Below are 21,581 nucleotides of genomic sequence, written 5' to 3'. Positions count from 1 at the left end.
TTGAGGGCGGGTTTGAGCCGGGCTGTCTGTGCCTTCCGAACGGGCACAACCCCTCGGTGCCCCCGCCGTGTGAGAGCGCCCGTGGAGCCCTCAGGACACGGCGGCAGGAGCCTCATCCCACACTGAACAACCCCGTCCCGTCCCGTCCCGTCCCGTCCCGTCCCGTCCCTCAGGCCCGCTCCCGGCAGGCCCCGCGCGCACAGCCGCGAACTACCACTCCCGGCAGCCCCCGCGGCGCTCCGCAGGCTCCGCGCTCGGCCCTCCTCCCCCGGACTCCATCTCCCAGCAGCCCCCGCGGCAGCCCGACCCTTCATTTCCGGGAGCGGCGCCGCGTCCCTGGCTCGGCGGAGGCGGCGGCGGCCGGAGCGCGGCGAGCGGGGCCTCCTGGGGCCGGCGGCGGAGGGAGCGGGGCCGGGCGGGTCTCCGGGCGGTCGGCGCCAATGTTGAACATGTGGAAAGTGCGGGAGCTGGTGGACAAGGCGTGAGTAGGGCGGGGCGCGCGTTGGGGGGCCGGGGGCGGCTCGGCCGTGGCCCCTCAGCCGGGCCCGCGCTCCCCTTGCCCCCCCCAACATGGCCGCGGCCCCTCCCCTGCTGAGGTGGCGGCCTCACACCCCCTCTGTGCCCGGCTGACCCCGGCCCCGTTGTCTCTCCCTACTTCCGTCCCTGTCCCCCGGTGGCTGCCCGGGGTGGCCCCGAGCGCCCTCCCGGCGTGGCTCTGTGGCCCTCCGGGGCTGCAGGCAGGCAGGAGTTGATTTTCAGGTTGTCTGTGGCCTTTCCATTATGGCTGGCTGCTTTCCCGCCCATCTCGGGCGTATCTGGGCCCTTCCAGCTCTTGGCGATCCGCGCTTGAGCTCTGGGCGTCCCTCCTGTGCCCGGTGTCCGCTGTGTGTGCCCGCTTTGGGTACGAGCCCTTGGAATCCGTCTCTGCTGGATTGGCTCCCAGCGTGGCCCTGAGGGGGAACAGACAAGTCCCTGAAACAGGAGGGGGATAAAGAATCACCTGCACGATTTCAGAGAGCTTCCCAAGTCACGACATGCTTTCTCTGAAGTGTTTCCCTCCTTCCTAAGGACAGGTTTGCCTGCAATTGCCATTGGCACAGAAGCCCCTGCCATTCAGAGGTGAAGCTGGTAGAGAAATGAGATGCCTGTTCGCACCCCTGACAGACTTAAATAGCTCAGATATTTACAAGTTTGTTTCCTTGAACAGAGCCTCCTCCCACTAAGTACTTGGCTATGGACTCCGTTATGGTGGTCGTTGTGTTGCAGATGGAGAGCATGATGTTATTATTGTCTGTCAGCCACTCCCTTCATTTTTGGCATGAGAAAAATTTGATGCAATGGAGAACTTAGTAAAGGTTGCTTTGCTTCCTCAAATAATAAGTGTATAGGGGAAAGCTTGGAGCACTTATCCATCACTCTTTTCAGTGGTGCCCAGTGATGGGACAAGGGGCAGTGAACACAAACTGAGACTCAAAAGCTCTGTCTGAATATGAGGAAAAATTTCTTTACTTTCAGGGTGGCAGAGTGCTAGAACAGCCTGTCCAGAGAGGTTGTGGAGTCTCCTTCTCTGGAGGTATTTAAAACCTGGCTGGATGTGTTACTGTGCCACCTGCTCCAGGTGTCCCTGTCTTAGCAGGGGGTTGGGCAGGATGATCTCCAGATCTCCCTTCCAGCCCCAGTAATTCTCTGAGTTGAAGATGCCCCTGCTCATGGCAGGGGGTTGGTCTAGATGCTTCCTAAAATTGCTTTCCAGTCCAAACCATTCTGTGTTCTATGAATTGTGGAATGCTAAGAGGAATAACTGACTGAAGGTCTATAGATTGATATATACCATATGATAGTAATGACAAACAGTTGTACCTGCCCTTACAAGTCAAAAGTCTTTCAAAACTGAGGTTCTGTTTTAAACTTATTTTTTGTTTCTCCAAACAGTTTATAAAGGGGCCTGTGTGATGTGTAGGGTTAAAGATGGCAAACTGAGGTGTCAGCTTATTCATGATAATCAACATGATACACAGCTCATGGTGCTGTGTACTAGACTGAGACTTTTCTAGGCCAAGATTTGGATGATATTTAAAAGCCACTGTGATTAAGTCTCCTGAGGAAGTTATTTACTTTTTGCAGTTTCTTATATACAAAGTCAACCCTGGGTAATTTTAATAATGACAGATGAGGTATTTTAGGAGTACAGCCCTGACTTGAGTTCCAGGACCTTTCAGGGAAATAAAGTTTTTCCTAAGTTTTACTTGTGTACTTTTTTTGTCTGTAGCATTAATGACCACTGTAGTATTATAATACTGTCACTGTTTTTAAAATGTTTACTTCCAAGGATATAAGTTATTAACTCCAACAGTACATCAAAATCTGAATTGTAAAAGACATTCTGTTTCCAGAACAGGTGTGAAAAGCAAACGTTTCCAATAATAAAAAAATTGGTTTTTTTAATAAACTTCATTTTTCTGGGAATAACATTATCCAAATAAAGCAGATGATTTCTTAAAAAAAAGGGAGAGGAGGGTCAGGACAAAAGTGAAGCCTGCAGAATAAATAGTATTTACAGACATCAGGATCAATAGTCCCATTGTGTGTGGTGCAGATTTGTCATAATGTCTTCTGTCTTAAGGCCATGACTTACCAAATCCTCTGCAGAGGAAGCTAAGTGATATAATCTGCCTCATAAATAACAGCTGATGTTGTGGCAGCAGCATAGTGAACTTTAGCAAGAAACTGCCCTTCTTTCCTTGAAAAAGGGGATATGATTATATGAGGATTTTGAAAATGTGGAAATATCTTGGAATTTTTCTAGTTCAAACCTTGATAGCTTTGATAGTGGTTTTGAGTTCTGCATCTTGGTTCCATATTCAGCTGATACTTATCTTAGAGTTTCAGTTTACTCATCTGAGGTTTATTTTTTTTATCCTTATTTTTGCTTCAGTGGCTGAAAGCTTGGTTAGGTCAGCTATTTCAACTTGGGGGAGTTTTCTTACACAATAATACTTTGGTGTGTGAAGATTTTGTAAGCAATGATAAATAGCTATGGGTTACTTTAAGTGCAAAATCCCAGGTAAAAATGGTAACCTGTTAACATGCATCAAAGTCTTAGAAACAAAAAATAAGTTAACAACTGCAAAATACATGTGAGAAATTCAAATTTGTATTTAGTGTTTTTTGAAGTATTTGGTCTGTATATTTCTTTGGTGTGGTTGGAATTGGGCAGTGAGATTAATGAGGTAAATTCTGCTTTATAATTCTCTTCACACCACAATCACCTCTTATTTTATAGTGTAGCATTTTCTAGTAACTCCAAAGTATGGATCTGCATCCTGCTGTGCATGAGACAGTTATTTTAGATACTGAGTGGTAGTCCTATTGGATTTAAAGTTTAGGAGGAATACTCTGGTAGAGTATTAGATTTACTGTTCTAGGATGTGGTGGAATCCTTTTTTCACATGTCTTGTTCTGCCCTTTCTTAACTTCACTGCTTTTCAATGCCAATGCAGCTCCCTCCCTTAAATATTAAGTACCTATATTAGGTTTGACTGAACAGTAATACATTGTTTCTGGCTGGGCATTGTGAGTAAGGTTGCAGTCTAAATCAAATAATTAATTAAACCTGTCTGTATCCAGTAAAATCTGGTTGCCATAAGGTTTACTCTTGCAATTTCAAAATAATTGTCAAAAATTTTCCACCCTCCAATTTCTTAATGGGTATTGCAGTGTGTTCAAGAGTTCTTCAAGTGTGTGAAATTATATGGAATTTCTGTTCAATTTCTGGCTAGTTTATAGTTTAGAAGGTGCAGGTCTACATACTGTTGTTTCTTCTGGAGTAAATTCTATTTCATATTATTATGTGAATAAATTAATTTAAGAAGGTAGCTTTTCACTTTTGTGTTCACTTGTATGGGTTCTTTTTCCCCAGTAATTCAAAACTGAACTGGAAAGTAAACTAAACAGTTGGAACATAAATACATCTCTCTGTGCTCAGCTCCTTGGCTCCAGGACAGTGAACTCTGTTTAAATGGCAGAGGTTTCTGATGGCTCAGGGCCAGGGTGGTGCTTGGTGCAAAGTTGGTGAGTCAGGTGGCAGTTCTGAGTCACTCCTGAGGCAATGTCAGGGATTTCTTGTTCCATTCTCTTTTGTCATAGGCTTAGGGGAGGGCTGCAGTGGAGCTGTGTTGCCTCAGCATTCCAGGCAGGAGGTGGCCAGTTCCAGAGCCCAGAGGCACATGTCACACACTGGAGCTGCTGGTGGGAGTGTGAGCTGCAGGAACATTTGGCAGGTGGGAAGGAGTCTGGTCTCCCTCCCTCCCTCCCAGTGCTCTGCTGCAGCGTGGCACCTGCAGCTCTGGCTCTGGATGCTCTGGTCAGAGCAGTCCCAGATCTTGTGGCAGAGGGTTCAGGTTACCCCATGCCTGCTCTGAAACAATCCTGCAGTTGTGGTGAAACCTGAGGCCAAGTGTTGCATTTACTGCTTGTGAGCTGCAGGAGACTAAGGATCTGCAGGCTGCCTGGGACTGTGTAGAAGCATCTTACACAAGAAAAGTCATATTTTTATTGGTATAGGTGTATCAGTACTTTGATAATCACATCACCAAGGGCCTTAACCAAATTCTCCTCACTTTGATAACAACTGGCAAAAGGTGCTGCAGTCACTGAGAGTGAGTTCAGGAGTCCCAGCTGTGGAAATACAGACTGTTATGCAATTTGGTGACTTCATTTTTAAGTCTTACTGGACAAGTACATGTTGTGCTTTGTGTTCCTTGTGAGATTTCTACAAGAGTTCTACAAAGAAAAGCCCATGACTTTTTTGAAAAGAAAACCAGGGAATATTAAGAAACTCTGTTAAAACAGGTTCCAACTTGTCAGAAGCTTGAAGATATCAGCTTGGCCTAGTGACCAGGTTCAAAAGTCAGACCATCATCTCTTTAGTTCTGCTGAATTTCCTCTTCTTGAAGCAGAAACTGCTGATTCCTATTTTACTGAAGGGTTCCTGCATGCTGTTAATCTTCATGAGGGGGTTCAGCTCAAAGCAGAACACAGTGTTTGTGTGTGTACAGGTAGCAAGGCCAGCTGGACTCCTCACTGCAATAACTTCTCTCTTAATGGAATATGTCATGTTAATGTTTTTACTGCCTGCTTTCTGTCACAGACATGCAGGACCTGCAGCAGGCAGGCTGGAAGACCTTTGGACCCATTGAGATCAGGTTGCTGCCTATGTAACACTGTGGTGAGATTTTACAGGCACTTTCTTTAAAATTCTATTGCCATTCTTAGCTTTTGTGATCCTCTGTGTGCATGACCTTAATGTGAGAGAGCTCCTTTTAAGCACCTTTCCACACATCAAAGGATAAGAAACAATCTTGTGAAAAAAGGGATGAAGGTGACAGGTCTGAATGTAGTTAGGACAGTATTATCCAGATGTTCATTTGCATTACTTCAGGTAAGTGAGGTAGTTGTCATTTTTACTTAAAAATTAAAGGTGCCTGCAAAGTTTTTGCCAATAATAGGAATATGACAGTTGCCATACTCCTGTTTTGTTCCATGCTCCTTCCAGTTCAGTTTTGTCCACCTGAGCCCTGCTTTGCTAGTACTGCTCTTAGCCACACCTTTCTGGTGGCCCAGCAGGAATGTGTTTGTTGTAGAGTGGGAGGTGAAGTGTTGCAGAGCTGTTTCCATACACTTCACAAACTTGATGAATTGCCTCAGTATGTAATAATTTAATTTCTTTTTAAATGGAGAGCAAATAGTCTTGTTTAGAATTGATTGTAATAGAGAAGCAGTATAACACTTTGAAATTTATTTTAGAGGTAGGCACTTGGGTCCTCTATTATTTATTCTAATGCTAAATCTGTGCAAAGAGAAAGGATTAAAGGAGCTGTTGTCATGAGCTCCAATAGAACTAGGCAGGGGAGAAGTTCTGGTTGATAAACAGCATGTTTTCTTTAGTGCTTCTAATTGTACAATCTGTAAAGAAGAGGGTAAATTATTGGTAAAATGGAATTAATTACTCCTTCTATTGTCACTGCAATTTCTTGCTGCTGTATCCTAAAGCATGTAATGAGACCTTGCACTTCACTCCCAGGTCACAGATGAGGGGAGATAGTAAGAGAATTCTGTTAAGTAAACCGAGTCACATTGTGCTGCCAGCAGTTAAAATTCTGCATTTGTTGAGTTCCAGTCTGATGTTGCTGTCATGCTATGTCTGCAGGATACTAATGTGATAAATGCACCCCAGTCATTTTCCCTACAATTACAGACCTTACTGTTGACTTTTGGTTGCTCTCTGCCTGTAGAATGTTCATGTTTGCCCAGAATAGCCAGGATCCCATGTGTCCTTAGCTGGGAGTTTTCAATTCTGCAGCCTAACTGCTTTCTCTTTTTAATGTGCCTGTAATTGTTCTTATTTACAGGTGATTTTCTTGTGGTTCATGGATTTGTCCACCCAGACTATTGAGCTCTTTAATGAAATGCTGTTTTGCTTGTTCAGTAATAGTAGGTATTATTGTAAATGATCCATCATATAATATATCCAGCAGAAGGGTAAATAACTGTCTAACATTTGTCCATTGCTATCTGAATCTCTTGTAAAATCTTTTGCTTCAGTCCCAAGATCATTTGGTTTTCTCTGTGTTTAAGGTTTATTTTGGTTTGCATAACCAAGATCTTCAGGGCAGTGAACACTTCCACAGTTTTATATAAGGGATAGTTAGTTAACCCTCACTGCATGAGTTATTCTCCTGTTGGTGCTAAAGAGGTGTCCTGCTGGTAACTACTTTAAGAACAGCATTTTATATTATTACAAGCAAGATGATGATGATGATGATCTTCAGCCCTGGAAGGGTTTGTGCTCTGCCTGGTTACCAGAGAGCTGAGAGAGAGAAGAAAGTCTTGGCAATACAAAGGAGGACTGGACTTGAACATAGCATTTGGCTCTGCAGCCAGTCATGGCTGTGTCTGCCAAGCACTTGTAACACCAATTTACTTCTTAGGACTGTCCTCCTTCCCTTAAAAAACTTCCAGAAAGTTGCTGGTATTAATAAGGAAGAAAAAGGGTTCTAGTCTTTGGGCCATGTAATTGAGTATGGGAGATAAGCATCTGTGAAAGTATTATGCTCTGTTATCTCACATACATAGACATGGTTTTCTCTTGTTGGAATATTCAGCTGGTGGAGAAATCCATCAAGCAGGCAATATGACAAGCTGATGGATTTATTATTATTGGCATAAGGTAGTTGTGGCCAAGCACACAGTTTCATCAGCACACTCCAAGTGCTGCTTTTGTTAGTGCTCTTTCAAATGTGTTATTGCCATTTCACACGCTGTGGTAGCTGACAATAGTCTGTATTATGTTGTGTAAGGCTAGCTCAGGTTGGCTTTATGTATTTTCAGGGAATCTGAGTGGTGTATGTGTGACAATTTCTGTGTTCTTGAAGTGCTTCTAAAGCAGAGCTTTGTGTGTCCTTGCCAAGCAGAACTGGGCTCCTGCCTGGGGAGTGCATGAAACTGGTCAAGGATAAGAGCCTTACCTACATGACAGTGCAACTGTGGTCAAAAGGATCGAGGTGCTTAACTCAGTTCTATGCTAATTCCTTTTGGTTGTGTTGCCAGTTAGTGTATTACAGAATACTAGCTGATTTGCATGGTTTTTTCATATACAAGGTATAATTACTTCCAAAGCATTGGGTACACTACTGCTTTCTCTCCTCAGGCTTTGCAATTTCAGTGTCCAACTGTAAGTGTTGCAGTTGTCCTAAAATGCAATCTTAAAATGCTGATCTGATTCTTTTATATTTGTCTCCATTCATTTCAAGTGTTAAAATAATTTTTGTATTTAAATGAAAATGATATTTTTTAATAAAAACTAAGATGAGCCATTGGAGAATGAGTGAAGCATTGCTTCACAGAGTGGTAGGTTAAGAACAGGAAAATGTAATGATTGAAAGGTGTGTGCTTCATTCTGGAACTTCTGGAATATCTTTCATTGATTTATTCTGAAGTTTGGGTACAGCTGTTCCAAAGTCATAATACAATGTGCTTGATGAGGAATTTGAGCTTCCAAATTACCACTGTGTGCTCTGAACTTAAATTGAGAAGGTATTGAAAGAAGAGGTGCAGGAAGTTGAAACTCCTTTGCAAGAGCTGTTCCCTTTAATAGTTTTTTTTCTGACACAAAGATGTACAATAGCATTACATTTTGGTAAAAGTTGGCTATTTTACAGACTTTGTTTAAATGCTTATTTCAGTTTTTTGTATTTATAAGGCAAAAGTAATGTAGGGCAAGAGAATGAAAAGCCAAATTAGTAGCAAACATACCAAGTGAGTAAAGTATTTGCAGGTCCTTTTTCCAGCTCCTTGTGGTGATCTGGATCTTATTGACACAGGTCAAATATGGGTCCAGTTAGACACAAGGGTTTACAGCTGCTGTTGTGTTTCAGTTTGGAGCAGGAGCTTTATTTATTTACCTGTTCCATTTGGAATGAAGAGCTGTTACACAGCTTAAACTTGAGCAATGCTTGGTGGCCTCTTCTAAAGAGCACTTGCATAGAAGAGCTTAACTCCCCAGAAAAAAATGGTCCTTCTGATCTGATTCTAACTGGGGTATATTTTTTTTTTTTTTAAGATATGCTAAGGTAAGGTCATGTGAAATTGTTATGAGTTGGTACCTTGCTTCTTTCCAGAAAGCTGTATAGGCTGTGGTGCTCTGAGTACTCTTGAGTATTTTTTCAGTACCAGTTAGGAAGAGTATTCATTCTTGCATTGTGTGCTGTGTAATGATGGTGTTTGGGTTTCTGTGTGAGGAACTGGAAAGAGGAACAGACCCAACTGGAAGCTCCTTCTCTCCCTAAAGGACTTTGTAGGTTACCTGTGTTTGAGTTAGAGTAGCACTGTTGAAATGGGAAAGGAGGGGAGAGGGACCCTTAAAGTTCTCATGTGAGTGGAGGACATTGGACACATCTCCCCTGGTAGTTGTCCTGAAATCTCAAATACAGTCAGCACTTTCACTGATCAGAAAACCTAACCCAAGCCATGAAATCAGAGTTTGTAGTTTCACAGTCAGTGGAAGCGTGGGCTGATGGTGAAAGAGGTTTCTCAGCCTCCCGTCTGCCACAGCCTGCACACTTCTCTCCTTTTGTTGGCACTTACAGACTTGCTGCTCCATGAGAGAATCTGACTAACCAGTTGTTTTTGCCAATTTACTTCTCCACTGGATTGGTTCCCCGGTATAGTTAACTCCATGGTCACACAAATATTTGTGCTGGCATAAAGGAAGGAATGGTATTTGGGCAAGAATAAGTGGCTGGGGGCAAAGTACAAGTTGAGTGCAAAACACCCTTAGATGTGATTTCACAAGCAGGTTGAGATCTGGCCATTCCCTGTCTTTCCCTTCCTTGTGCTGCTGGTGTGTGGTTCAGTATTTGCTTGTTTTCTTGTTGAGAAAAGCTAAAAAAGCTCCCATGGTTTTAGGGTTCATAACTGATTTGGCCACTTTTTGCAAACAGCTGCTCATGGCACCACAAACACTTGTGGTGAAGGGGAAAGGATAGGAAGATTGACTGTGGGAGCCTTTTTCCATGATAGGACATTTTACATTTTTTTTTGCTATTTTAAACTGTACTGATAGTGGTTTGTTAACTGCAGGTTTAAATTTAAGGTTGCTCTATCTCATATATCAAAAATTGGAGGTCTCAAGCCAACCTTTCTGTTTGTGTCACTGTTGTGATGGGGAGGATAAGCATCAATATTTTGGTCCCACTCTAGAGTCTTAAACTTCTGAGAAAGGATTTAAATTCAAATACAGTTTTGTGTCTTGTGTGGTGCTACCTTGGGTGATTCAGGCTCAAACTGATCTCAGGACCCAACAGATCTTCACATGAGAAGTTTTCAATTCAATTTCTACAGTTTATTGTGATAGAAATACTGGTGGTATAGATTTGGGTTATGTCAGAGTAGTGAAGTGTGTATTCTGTGTTACTTTATATAGATTAAATCTTTCTAGAGGTGTTTGGTTTGTCACTAAGAATGAAATTACCATGACACCAATGTTGTCAGTGTCTATTAATGGGTTATAAGGAAGCCACCTCAAAGTTGTACTTTTTCTTCCCCTCATCCAAAGGGTGTGTCCTGTCCTGACCAGTTAATGTTGGCTGCATGCTTAATAGATATTAGCTGGTTCATTTGGGATTCAATTAGAAATATTAGTGTATATTCAGCTTATTTCAAATCTGTTGTAATAATAATGGGACCTATTGGGAGTTAGTTAGGGAGAGGTTTTTTTCTCTACTCCATTCTGAGTCAGAGCAATAAATGTGTTTCTTGGTGGTTACTCTCCCCATCCTGTCAAGCTGTTTAGAATCATCCTAATGTAGGTTACAGACTGTGCTCACTGTTTCCTCTCAAGACATTACTTTATACTTCGTAAACAGATACCTCCCTGTGTGATTTTTTGGAGGTGTGTGTTTTGCATTCTACAAGATTACTCAGTTGAAAGGTTCTCTAAAATCATTTGGGATGTGAAGAGAAGAAAAAGGCTTTTGATAACCTTAGATAATTTTATTGGAGTTGCAGTAGGTGAATGCATCTTCTGAAAAATAAATTAGTCTTGGTAACTTGCATCTACAAATAGAGCTGATATCTTAAAGATTGCTGTCACTTTTAATTATTCCTTGTTTTGACAATTACTTAATTATTTAAACTGTTTCTCTGTATGATCATGTGAAGTGTGTGGGGGAAACCCTCTGTTCAGAGGTATTTATTCTATATGAGTTAACTTCTATCACAGTGTTCTAGCTCTCTTTGCAACCAGATTATTGTTTCTTGAGACAGCTTGAAAATGTAGTGTTAATGTCAACCTTTAGACTGCCAATTTTGTTTTTTTGTTAATTACACAGTAACTGTAACTCCTGTAGCTGCAGACATTAGCTCAGAAAAATCCAGTAATCTTACCATTAGTGAGTAAATAAATAAAAAGTGCCTGTGTTGAGCCAGTGTGAAATTTGTTTGTTGCAAATACACGGTGTCATTTGACATTACCATCTCTGTGTGGACAGGAACCAGAAACTGGGTCTCTGAGGCAAATGGAACAGCTCCTGTTACCTTTTTAGGACATGAGTTACTTGATCTCCTGGAGGAACCAGCCTGACAAAGGGATACCTATGAAAGGAGAGGAAACATCATTATCCTCCACAAATAAACATGGCTTGGAAATGTGAAAGTTAATTTCTCTGTAATTGACCAAACTCGTTTCACAAAACAACACTTGCTTTCTGTCAAAATTCCCTTTTGTGAACTTGTGGGGTTTTTGTTTGCCAAGGTACACTTTTTAGTTAATGTGAGATACCAACCTGAACATTTTAATGGAATACCATTAATGTGATATTTCTGTTGCAATCCTTATTCCAAATGATGTATTCTTACTGCTTGTGCCCATTTTTGGATACTCAGCTGTGAATAGCTCTGGGAGGACACTTTGTCATTAAGTATTAGCCAAAATTTCTTTGTCCAGTTCCTTAATACAGCAGCAGGACTGCTAGGTTGTCACCTGCCTTCATGGCAAATAAAATGACTAAAGACAATTAGTATTAAACATGTTTAGTCTATTTAGGATTATGGTAACTACTTTTTACTCTTGGATAAACTTGTAGCAGAGAAGAAATGTGGTAATTCAGGTTTATTAATGGATGAAGGATCTGAAGTAGGAAACTGTTAGGCTTTTTGTTTTGTTTTTAATTCACTGTTGGAAAACTAAATAATTGTGCTATTCCTAGGAACTGGCAGTTCAGGACTAAAGGCCTGAGGGCAGAGCAAGTTGAGGAAGAGGACTGTATTTTGTCTCTACCTGTAAAATCTTGGATGTTCTCAGCTTATTCTGCAGAATTAGCACTGCACATTTGCCTTTACTCTTTCCACAGTAATGAGCATCTTTTGTCATTGTCACATTTTGATGCTGAGAAGGTTTCCCTGTGCACAGCCCTGCTTATGCTAAAGGTGTACAAAGTACTTGCTATGAGACTGCAAAGTCTTAATTGCAATTTCATTATAAGATTTTTAATTTCTTGTTCTTTCTTGTTGACTAAGTGGGTTGCAAAGAAAGGTTTAGTGTTTCAAAAGCTTCTTTCTTGGGAAGAGGGAGAGGATAGTTTTGGAGGCACTGAAAAAGAAGCTTGAAGCACCTTGATTTTGTGTTCTCCTCTGCATGCAGTGGAGTCAAGAAAAAAATTTCTTGCATCCAAACATATTCCATGTAATCTTAGATAGAAACAGCATCTTCCTTACATTGTCTGACATGTAGTGTTCCTCTGGATTGGATTTCAGTATTGGATATGAAAGGAAATTCTGCAGGTGCATTAGAGCTATTGAATGTAGCAGCTACTGCAGCTCTTCATGGAATAATGGAATAATTTTTGCCTTCAGCTTCAAACAGCAAACAGGCAGACTGACTTTGAGAAAAGAAGCTGATCATCTTCTCTGTAGTGGCATCTGTATTGATTTTCTGGTTTTGCTTTGATTATTTTCTAGAAACAAAAGGTCTGAAATCTGATGCTGAGGTGGTGCATTTTGGGGTTTTTGCAAACAGCAGCAACTGTAGAATTAATTCCTGTAAGCTTAGAAATAAGCTTAGTAAATGATAATGCACTTCACTTTATAACAGCCAGGATAAAGGTAGTGATCTCAAGTGCATATCACTCCTCCTGAATATCTCCTGCTTAGCAATTCTACTGCAGGACATTTGCATAAATGAAGGAAACAACTGCTTATGAACCTGTAATTTGATTATTTTGTGTAAACTGTTGTTTCCTGTTCCTTTCTCCTACTCAGATATGCAGTTCAGCTTCTACCTCAGCCTTAGGACATTTTCCAGGGCACAAGGCCATATTAAAAGTGCAGTTGGAAGTTCTCTGGTTTAATTGCTTCACCTGCTACTTGGATATGTGTTGATGAGATAACATGTCCCAGGCTTTCCTAGGGAATGTGCTGGTAATACTCTGCTATCACACAGGTGGAATGTGAAGCTGTACAGAGTCATGGCTGTGTGGTTGAAGGCAGGGGGAAGCTGCAAGCCCTTCAGAGGGAGTCTGGGTGTTAGGGATAGAGAGCATTGTGTTGGTGAAGGTTGGGCATGTTCAGTGTGTGTGATTTATGTGCAGTTGGCATGCTGTTGTCTGACCCTGGCTGCCTGGAGCCTGAAGGACCAGGGAATTCAGGAATTGGAGCTCTGGAGGCAGCAAGGGTAGCACTTCTGGAATGGGACCTCAGACTGATCTGTTCATGTTACTCTACTCTGCCCCTGAATCTGATCAGAGAAGAGCTTGTAACAGGTACTTACTGTTGGTTAGAGGAGCTGCCTCTACTCAGGTTTAAATGATTGCAATTGGTATTGCAAAGTACAGGGTTGCTTGGGATGTCACAGTGCCAAAGTGGTGATATGGCAGCAGAGAATGAGCAGTTTGTGTGTTAAAAGCTTCAGTGCCTGCATTGTTTAAACTTTAATCAGCCCTCCCTGGTGTGCAGCAAGCATGTGTTTGGAGTAATGCTTAATTTGTAATAAATCTGGAATTAGGGCAATGTTTTAATGTTATTCAGCTTGCAATGAAAGGATAGCTGAAACTACAAGGATCATTAAGCATGGCCCATTAATGTTGGGGTGTGTGGGTTTTGGCAATATTAAACTCCATATAACTGCATGTTCATTCTTCTGTCCTCACCAAAGACACTGTCAACTGACAAATAATTGAAACAGTTCTTTAAGTAGGGAAAGTTTGGATTATTTAGAATTCATTCTGATTAGTTGCACTGAATGGGTCTGTGCTGTTCACAGGTGCACAGATTCCCGTGCAATTCCTGCTTTTTTTACTTTTTCCAAGTCAAATCTCTCACCTGTAACTATTCAGCTAATACACTTCAAGCATGTGTGGCATCGGGAGATTTCCTTGGCCAGCTGGTGCTTTGCTGTGAGCTTAGAGCTGTTACAAGCTCCTCATGGCATCAGAAAACTCTGGTATGAAGTTTTTTAGTGAATATATTCACTCAGTGATTACAAAGAGTAGAGAATTTGCTCTAAAGCAGGAGCTTTAGAGGGTGTGTCAGGGTTATCAAAGCAGTGGTAACTTTGGGGGAATCATCTTAAAGCACTAATGCCACATCTTCTGAAATTCTGAAAATTTGAGGTACTTCCTATACACAGAGGTCACTACGAGTATGGAGTGTCATACCTGTTGTAAAACAGTAACAATGCTGTTAATATTATTTTTACTGTAAGGTTAGTGTTTTGGTTTTTCCTCCCTAGCCTCCATTCAAGGTCACTCTCAAAATTCTTTGTGGTCAGAAATAGGAAGTCTGAGATACATGTGTGAGTTGAAGTTGCACAGCTTCAAAGCTCACTGGTGCCTCATGCTGAGTGTAGCTACAACTTCCTTGTCCTCTGAAAACTTCTATCCCTTTTGTTTGTTGTTTTGAAAGGAGGATAGGACCTTATCCTTCATGTAAATATTTTTCTCTCAGCATTAAAATATTGTGCCCTAATCCTGAAAATTCAGTGACTGGATGTGCTTGTGAGTCGTGTTTATCTGTTGAAGATTTCTTGAAACACTTGAGCTGTGGGCTGGAATGTGGTCTCTCGATTCTGTGCATGCAAGGAAGGAAGTAGCACTTGATACTAATGTGAAGGAGGACTTAGGCCACACCTTATGAACATCTGAAACCAGCTTTTTATCTTCACCTTTTAGATTTCACTTTGTCCTACTTGATTAAATCTTTGTTTCCAGTAGGAGTCATGTTATCTGACTGGATCACAAATAGGGAAAAATTAAAGATAAATCACATGGTGGAAAATTTGCTGACTCTTGAAGGTTGAAGTGCAATCTGAATTCTGTAACAAGATGTAATCAAGTCTAAAATAAAGTTTAAATTTTTGCAGCTTGCTTGTTACAGAGGAAAAAACTGAAGTGTAAGGAGCAGAGTGTCAACAAAAGTGTGAGGTTTGAGCAGTAGTAAAATGAGTCATGTGGTTACAGCATGCATCTGGAAATCTCTTTAGTTCTGCAGTTACAAAAGGTTACACAAATTTCATATGTCCAGTTCTTTTTGGACTATACAGCTGTGGTTGTGTGACCACAGTGTGTTGAACTTTGAAAGAGATTAAATCCACAGGAATAGGAGCTGCAAAGCAGTGACTCTAATCTGCTGTGCCAGATGGAAGCTCACAAGAGGGAAGGAGACTGAAAACCTGCACAGGGCAGTAGCAGCAAAGTTTTTATGCCTGAATCAAAACCAGAGTTTCTGTTTAGTGTCCCACCAAAGTGTCAAGTGTGGCCTCAATGGCAGCTTTTTTCCACTTGTTTGTGAAATTGGCTTTCATTCTTAAGTTTAATCAGATTTGTCACAAGAATGCTTTAGGTATAATTGCCTTTAATTTCAACTAAAAATGTGACCTAAAAGCTAATACTGAAAACCAGTGGAAATATTATTATAGCATTCTTACTATGTAAGTTAAAAGGAAATATTTTTATTCATTCTACATGATGGAGCATAGCATTTATTTTCATAAGTTACCTTTCAAAGAATGCTTTTTGAATTAAGTATAAAGTGAAAACACTATTAAGCCTTTAAAAATAGAACTTCAGAAATATATACTTAAAGGGAAGGTAGTCTATAATGGGTAAAGTTTAGGGGATGATAACTGAAGAATGTGAGGGTGGGTGTTTGAAATGAAAATTCCTCATTAAAAATGGGGAAATAAGGAAATAGGTCTGAACTTTAAATGAAGGTACACTTTGTATAGTCAGTATTATCAACATGGCAAAATTCTTGATGAGTTTGAGAAGTTATTTACTACCATTTTTTAAGATACATAAAGCAGCCATGTATCTGTTGGTGAACCACAAGGGACTTTTATATAAGAGTATGAAAGTGTTAACACTGACATACTGCAGGGAATCTGCAGTAGGAGAGGTGAAATCAGTCTTAAATCAAGTGGGGGAGGAAGTGTTTGTTCCTTGCACAAATACACTTTAAAACTGCCATGTTCCCATGCTTCATGTTCCCAACATCTGCAAAAAATAATTCAGCTGTAGCAAGCAAAATTACAAAACCATTTAGGATATAGCATTCTGCAATTGGGAACTTCTGAGAGGGGGAAACTTTGAAAGGGAAGACTTCAGTAAGGTGCAATGTTTGTTTCTGTAAGTGAAAAGTCTGACTTCTCTAACAGACTGCAATTTAATTTTCAAAGTCACTGTTCTTTTTGACAGTGTGTGTGGTGGATTTGGGGCTATTTTGTTTACTTGGTAGTCTTTTGTGATTAGAAGTTGTAAGGCACAGGAAATAGCTTTATAGTTCCTTCCTCCCACAAGTTGTAATTCATTTGTGGCCATCAGGATGTTTTTCTTGGCTTATCTCTTTCTGTGCAGTTTGCCTTGCACATCTGCCACATAAATTATGAAACTGAACTTGAAAAGCTGAAAATGTATTTCAAATCCTACTGTACATAACAAAGATTGTATCATTGGTCAGGAGTAGTATGACTGCTCCTTGCATAGAAGGTCTGGAATAATACCTGGCATTCATGGGCTAAACTGACTGGTGTTATATTTGTAATGGTTCTGAGGAGCAGCTGAAAAATAAAGAACTTCAAACGGTCAAGTATCACTAGTGTTGTGCTGTTACTTCTCTGTAACCTGAGGTATTTCACCAGGCATTTTGGCAGATGGGTCCCCATCTGTTTCCTCGTTGAATGTGGACTGCTGGCTTTCTGTTTGCTATCCATATGTTTTATCTGTAAGGCTCTAAATCTAAGCTGCATGTTTTATAACAAAAGTGACATTACTGACAGGAGCAAAATGAAAATGCATTAAGTTTGTTACATGTTTTTTAGTTAGTTTGTCTTCACCCAGCAAGGGGAGAGAGGTTGGCTGAGATTAAATACATGAGTTCACTGAAGGAAAGAGCATCTTTATTTGGAAGGTGATTAATGTCTTCTCTGAATAATTGTTAATAGCATTAGGTACTTAGATTCCTGAATATCTGTTGTATTGTTTGGGATAACAGGTGGATGAAATCTTACCCCAAAATGCATTTTTAAATCTGGTCCTGAAATGCATTTTTCTGTTTGACTTTGTATTGTATCCTTTCAGTTTATTGGAACACAAGTTTGGACCAGTGATCATCTGAAATCCCTCAGAGCCTGAAGGAAGGGATGCTCACAGAAACCAGTGGAGTTGATAGATGCTGCCCCTGGTTATGGGGTGCTGCTTGCTCCATGTCCTGGCCTCTGGTGGTTTGGGAGGCAGAGCTGCACAGATTGGGATCTTTTTTAGCTCACCAATTCAAATGCTCTGTTGAAAGTATTTCATGCCCAGATGAATAAGTATTAAATGATTTTTTTAATTGGCAAAAGTGTTTCTGGAAACTAATTAACAGTTTAATAGATGCCAAGATTCCTACACCTGGGAATGGGGGAGATGTATCCTGTACTCAGGCAAGTTGTGTAGCTTTTTTATTTACTATGTGTTCTCTGTAGTTGAAACTAACTTCTGCATGCAATTTATAAATAGATCATTTAACATTAAAGCAAATTCTTTGCATTCTCAGAAAGCTTTCCCTCTATTTCCACCCCTCCTTTACAGGAGTCTTTTAATCTAGATACTAAAAATAATTCAGATGCATGACTCATACGAGTTGAATGGTGAGGATGAGCTGGTGTTCACTCCTCTCTGAGGACTTCATCTTAAATGTGTGTCTGTGGGTGGGGGTCTTCTAGATAACTGTATTGTGAAAATATTGCCAGGGCCTGCCTTGTCTCTTTCCCAGATGTTGAATGTTCACTTGGCTCATTGTATAGTGCATTCAGTCCTTCACTCTTTTGAAAAACAAATACAGCTACAGTCTCAAATGTTTAGAAGCAACTCTACATTATATTAGTGTCATTTTGCCTTGTCAGCCCCTCTTCTGTTTTTTGGGAAATCTGAGCACAAATTGCTGCTGTTGTGTTTGGTTATACTCCTAAAACATGCACTGTGGATCCTGTGGGCAGTCACTCGTGGTCCCTGCCTTGTCTTTGCGGGTGACTGCAGCTCCTCAGCCGAGAGGGAGCTGTTGGGAAGATCAGCTGCTGGAGGCCAAAGGCAGTGCTGGAGCTGCAGGGGCAAGGAGCTGGCTGAGCCTCCAGCTGTGAGTTACTGCTGCCTTTGTTCAGAGCCATCCCTGGAGCTGCTGCTGTGCTGGCAATGCACCATCCCCTGGAGGAAGCACTGCAGTTGTCACCTGGGTGTCTTTCCACAGAAATGGTGGGATCTGTACGTGGGGATAGGAAAGGTGAATACATGAGCCCTGTGTGTGTTCTCTGTTCAGTTCAAGCAAACATCCTTGTGCTGTAGCTTAATGTTTTCTTGGCTATTTCATGAATCTTTCTGGTTGGATAATGCAGTCCATTGTTTTAGATCCAAGAAGTACCAGCATAGAGCTGTGGAATTGTTTCCATACTGGGGTTTGTCCATGTGGAATGTAAGGACTGCTGCTGTAATGGTCTCCTTTGCTTTGTCTCCAGTTGAGGTGATGAGATTTGATTCAGGGTCAGTAGCATTTGTTCTGTCATAACCAAATTTAAAGTGTGCTTTCCCTTTATTCTATGTGAAAGTCACAGGAAGCGCAGAGAAGACTTTCTAAAAATAAGGAAACTGCTAGCCAAATGACAAAAAGAATGAGGTTAAACTATTAGTATGTGAGACTGCCTGTTGAAAGGATAATGTTAAACAAATTATTCAAAAGATAAAATCATGTTGTGTCTGTTTTGGCACATCAAATAACAAAAGGTTAAAATATTTGCTTCTTGTAAGACTTTGGCACCGCACTTCATAGTACTGTACAGTGACTCTTGTCCTCTGTTTATCCAGACCCTGCCTTCTGTAATAGACAATTTCTTTAAAAAAAAAAAAAATTTAGTGTTGCTGTTTGAATGACATTAATGTTCATACATGTGGTTCATACACATGAGTAAAGCTTCAAGTTTTTACTCTTCTGAGCTTAGTCCTTAAGCAGATATTTGCAGAGTGGTGTCTCATTGGAAACTGTTAATGGTGGTAAAACGCACAAAGTTTCTCATCTCAGCTTTTAGTATTTTAGTGTTCCCAGTTGTAAAATTAAAAAAAAGGAAAACAGAAGGTGCCTAATCCAGTGGTGTCCTTGGAGTAATAGTTAAAGGCATAATATTATGCACATAGGAGTCCCATGTATACATGATATTGTAATTGGTTTGAAATACACATTGAAAAAAATGAACTGTGTAGCCAGGTTTCTTGTTCCTGCAGCCCAGTCCCCCAGCACAGTGGGCAGCTTCCCAGAGGCTTGAGAAGTGTTTCTAATTAGGCTCACCCTGTCCAATCCAATACCTTTATCATCACTAGCAAGAAACTGTTGTAATGTCCCCTCTCTGTGGCTTCTGGTTATTTTAGCTGTCCTAAGATTAGACCTGGCATTTCACAAATCTTCTGTGGGTCTGATGGCCAGAGTCGTGCTCGTGTCCTCGGTGACGCCACCCACATCAATAGCGGCTCTGATCCTGACCCTGCGTTAATGGAGTGCTCTGGCTCTGGCCCCAGGGCATCTTCGAGCCTTTTACATTTCTGCAGAAACATTGGCAAAGATCTGTTAGCTTTCTGATTCCTTACCGTGTTTTCAAGTAAGTTCCACTCTGAATGGATGGATAGATATGTAGTATTATTTCATTACCTTTAGTGTATAAATACCTCCTTTTCTCATGGTGCCTATTTTTTTTGAGTGCAGGTTAGCTATTGAAAGGTTTCTGCATGTTTAAGACACTGCTGGTCTTTGAGCATTCATACAAAATGCTGAGTTTGAATTTTGTTTAATGTATCACATTAAACAAAACTGTGATGTTTGAAGATCTGAAAATTTGATGTATAACACTATTCCTTTCCTGATTAATGATTTTCTTATGAATAGTTCTTCCAAAGAACATTGTTCCCAAAATCTGGCCCTGAGCTGCAAGCTTCCTTTATGAGTTGTGATTTCATGCACTTGAATGTATTGTCAGGGTGGTGAGGGAGCAGAACACTACTGACCATGGAAAAAAATGTGGAAGATAGAGGAGATGCTGCATGAAGGAGCATGAAGTGGAAATCTGTGTGATGTTCTTCAGGGATGACCATGAGCACTGAAGTATTTATTCCTTCTAGCTTTTTGCTGCATCCAGGGTTCTTACCAGTGTTAAATCACATAAACAAAAATAGTTGCATATTTTCCTTTAGCAGGCTTGCTGGCAGTGTATTTAAATCATTGCTATGAAATGTTGTTTGAGGGTTAATTTTAGAGTAGACATTAGCTGAGAAAATACTCTTCCATTTGTGCTGCTGACTGTATGCAGAGCCTTGTGTCTCCACATCCATATTTCCAAAGAGTCTCTGATTCAAGTTGGATGGTGTAGAGAGACTTAGGGTGGATTTTTTTTTTTTTTTTTTCAGTGTGGAACCAGCAATGATTGATGTGGATAATTAGTTCAGGCACAACAAAACTAATTGTAATGTTACCAATTGGAAGCTATTACCAGAAGCAGTACAGTTATAGTTGTGTGTAAGTGATTGTAATCTCCTAACAGATAATTGACTTTAGTTAGAGCATATGAATCTGTAGAGAACACCTTGTGATCCTGTGCAATGAAAAATCTTCATTCTGAAACAAGGCATTTCAATTCAGGATGTAGTGTTTATTTAATTTATTATCATCTTGGGTGGAAGTACAATGATTTTACTTTGCCAGCATAAAAGTAATTTTAAAAATAATTTCTTCGTTTGGAATAGATAAAACAAATTATTTTTCAGTAATTATTTTGTGGCTATTTTATGGGAGGGGGTGGGAATGGTGATGAGACACTTAGACAGAATTTACCTTCATGCCCATCAGTATTGTCCTTCTGAGAATTACAGCTTGATTCATGTGTTGTGTAAAATCAGAAGCCTGAGCAGAGTAGGCAGATATATCTATGGGAGTCTGTTGAAGTGAAACACAAATAGAAGTTTCCTGCAGATACATTTATCACTTACTAGTGGTCATTGTGTATTTATGTCCACATTGTGGATTATGTCCAGTATCTGCTGATAGGGAGGAGGAAGACAGGGCTGCTTTTAAAGTCTGTTTTGTGTGTCATGTGTGAAGGGTTCCTGCAGTCTGTAAGGTTTTATTTTCATGCAGGCCATCCACAAGCTGCCTTTCATTTCCCTGTTTCAAAGCAAAGTGCTGGGGACAATCTCAGACCCCTTGGATTTTTATCCTCTTCATGCCTGAAAGTTCAAGTGCTTTCAGACTATTGCAACTGTAAAGGTTGAAGTGGCAGATACTTGATGAATGTTTTGGCTGTACCTTCAAAGATTTTCTGATCTGAGTTTTATGTGAGGAGGTACAGAACTCCTTGTCCCCTCTTGCTGCCTGTGTGTTCTCCCTAATACCAGCTAAACATCATTCTTATCTCAAATTACACAATTGAGATATGTTCAATGCTGCTCTCACATCTCTCTCCTTCCTCCCTCTCGCTTATTTTTTGGGTTTTTTAGTACACTGTAAGGTATCACACC

General features: G+C 40.8%; 1 protein-coding gene across 1 annotated transcript in view; it reads left to right on the top strand.

Moving 5' to 3' along the window:
- Window positions 1-309: 309 nt before the first annotated feature.
- The window catches only part of CLINT1 (clathrin interactor 1), a 46,102-nt gene continuing 24,830 nt past the window's right edge, over window positions 310-21,581 (top strand). The window contains exon 1 of the mRNA XM_079319588.1: window positions 310-481. Coding sequence (XP_079175714.1) covers window positions 441-481 — 41 coding nt within the window. The 5' untranslated portion in view covers window positions 310-440. The remainder of the gene's footprint in view (window positions 482-21,581) is intronic.

Source organism: Erithacus rubecula (genome assembly GCF_903797595.1).
Source record: "Erithacus rubecula genome assembly, chromosome: 16".
Taxonomy (NCBI): domain Eukaryota; kingdom Metazoa; phylum Chordata; class Aves; order Passeriformes; family Muscicapidae; genus Erithacus; species Erithacus rubecula.
This window is presented reverse-complemented; position numbering and strand designations above follow the sequence as displayed.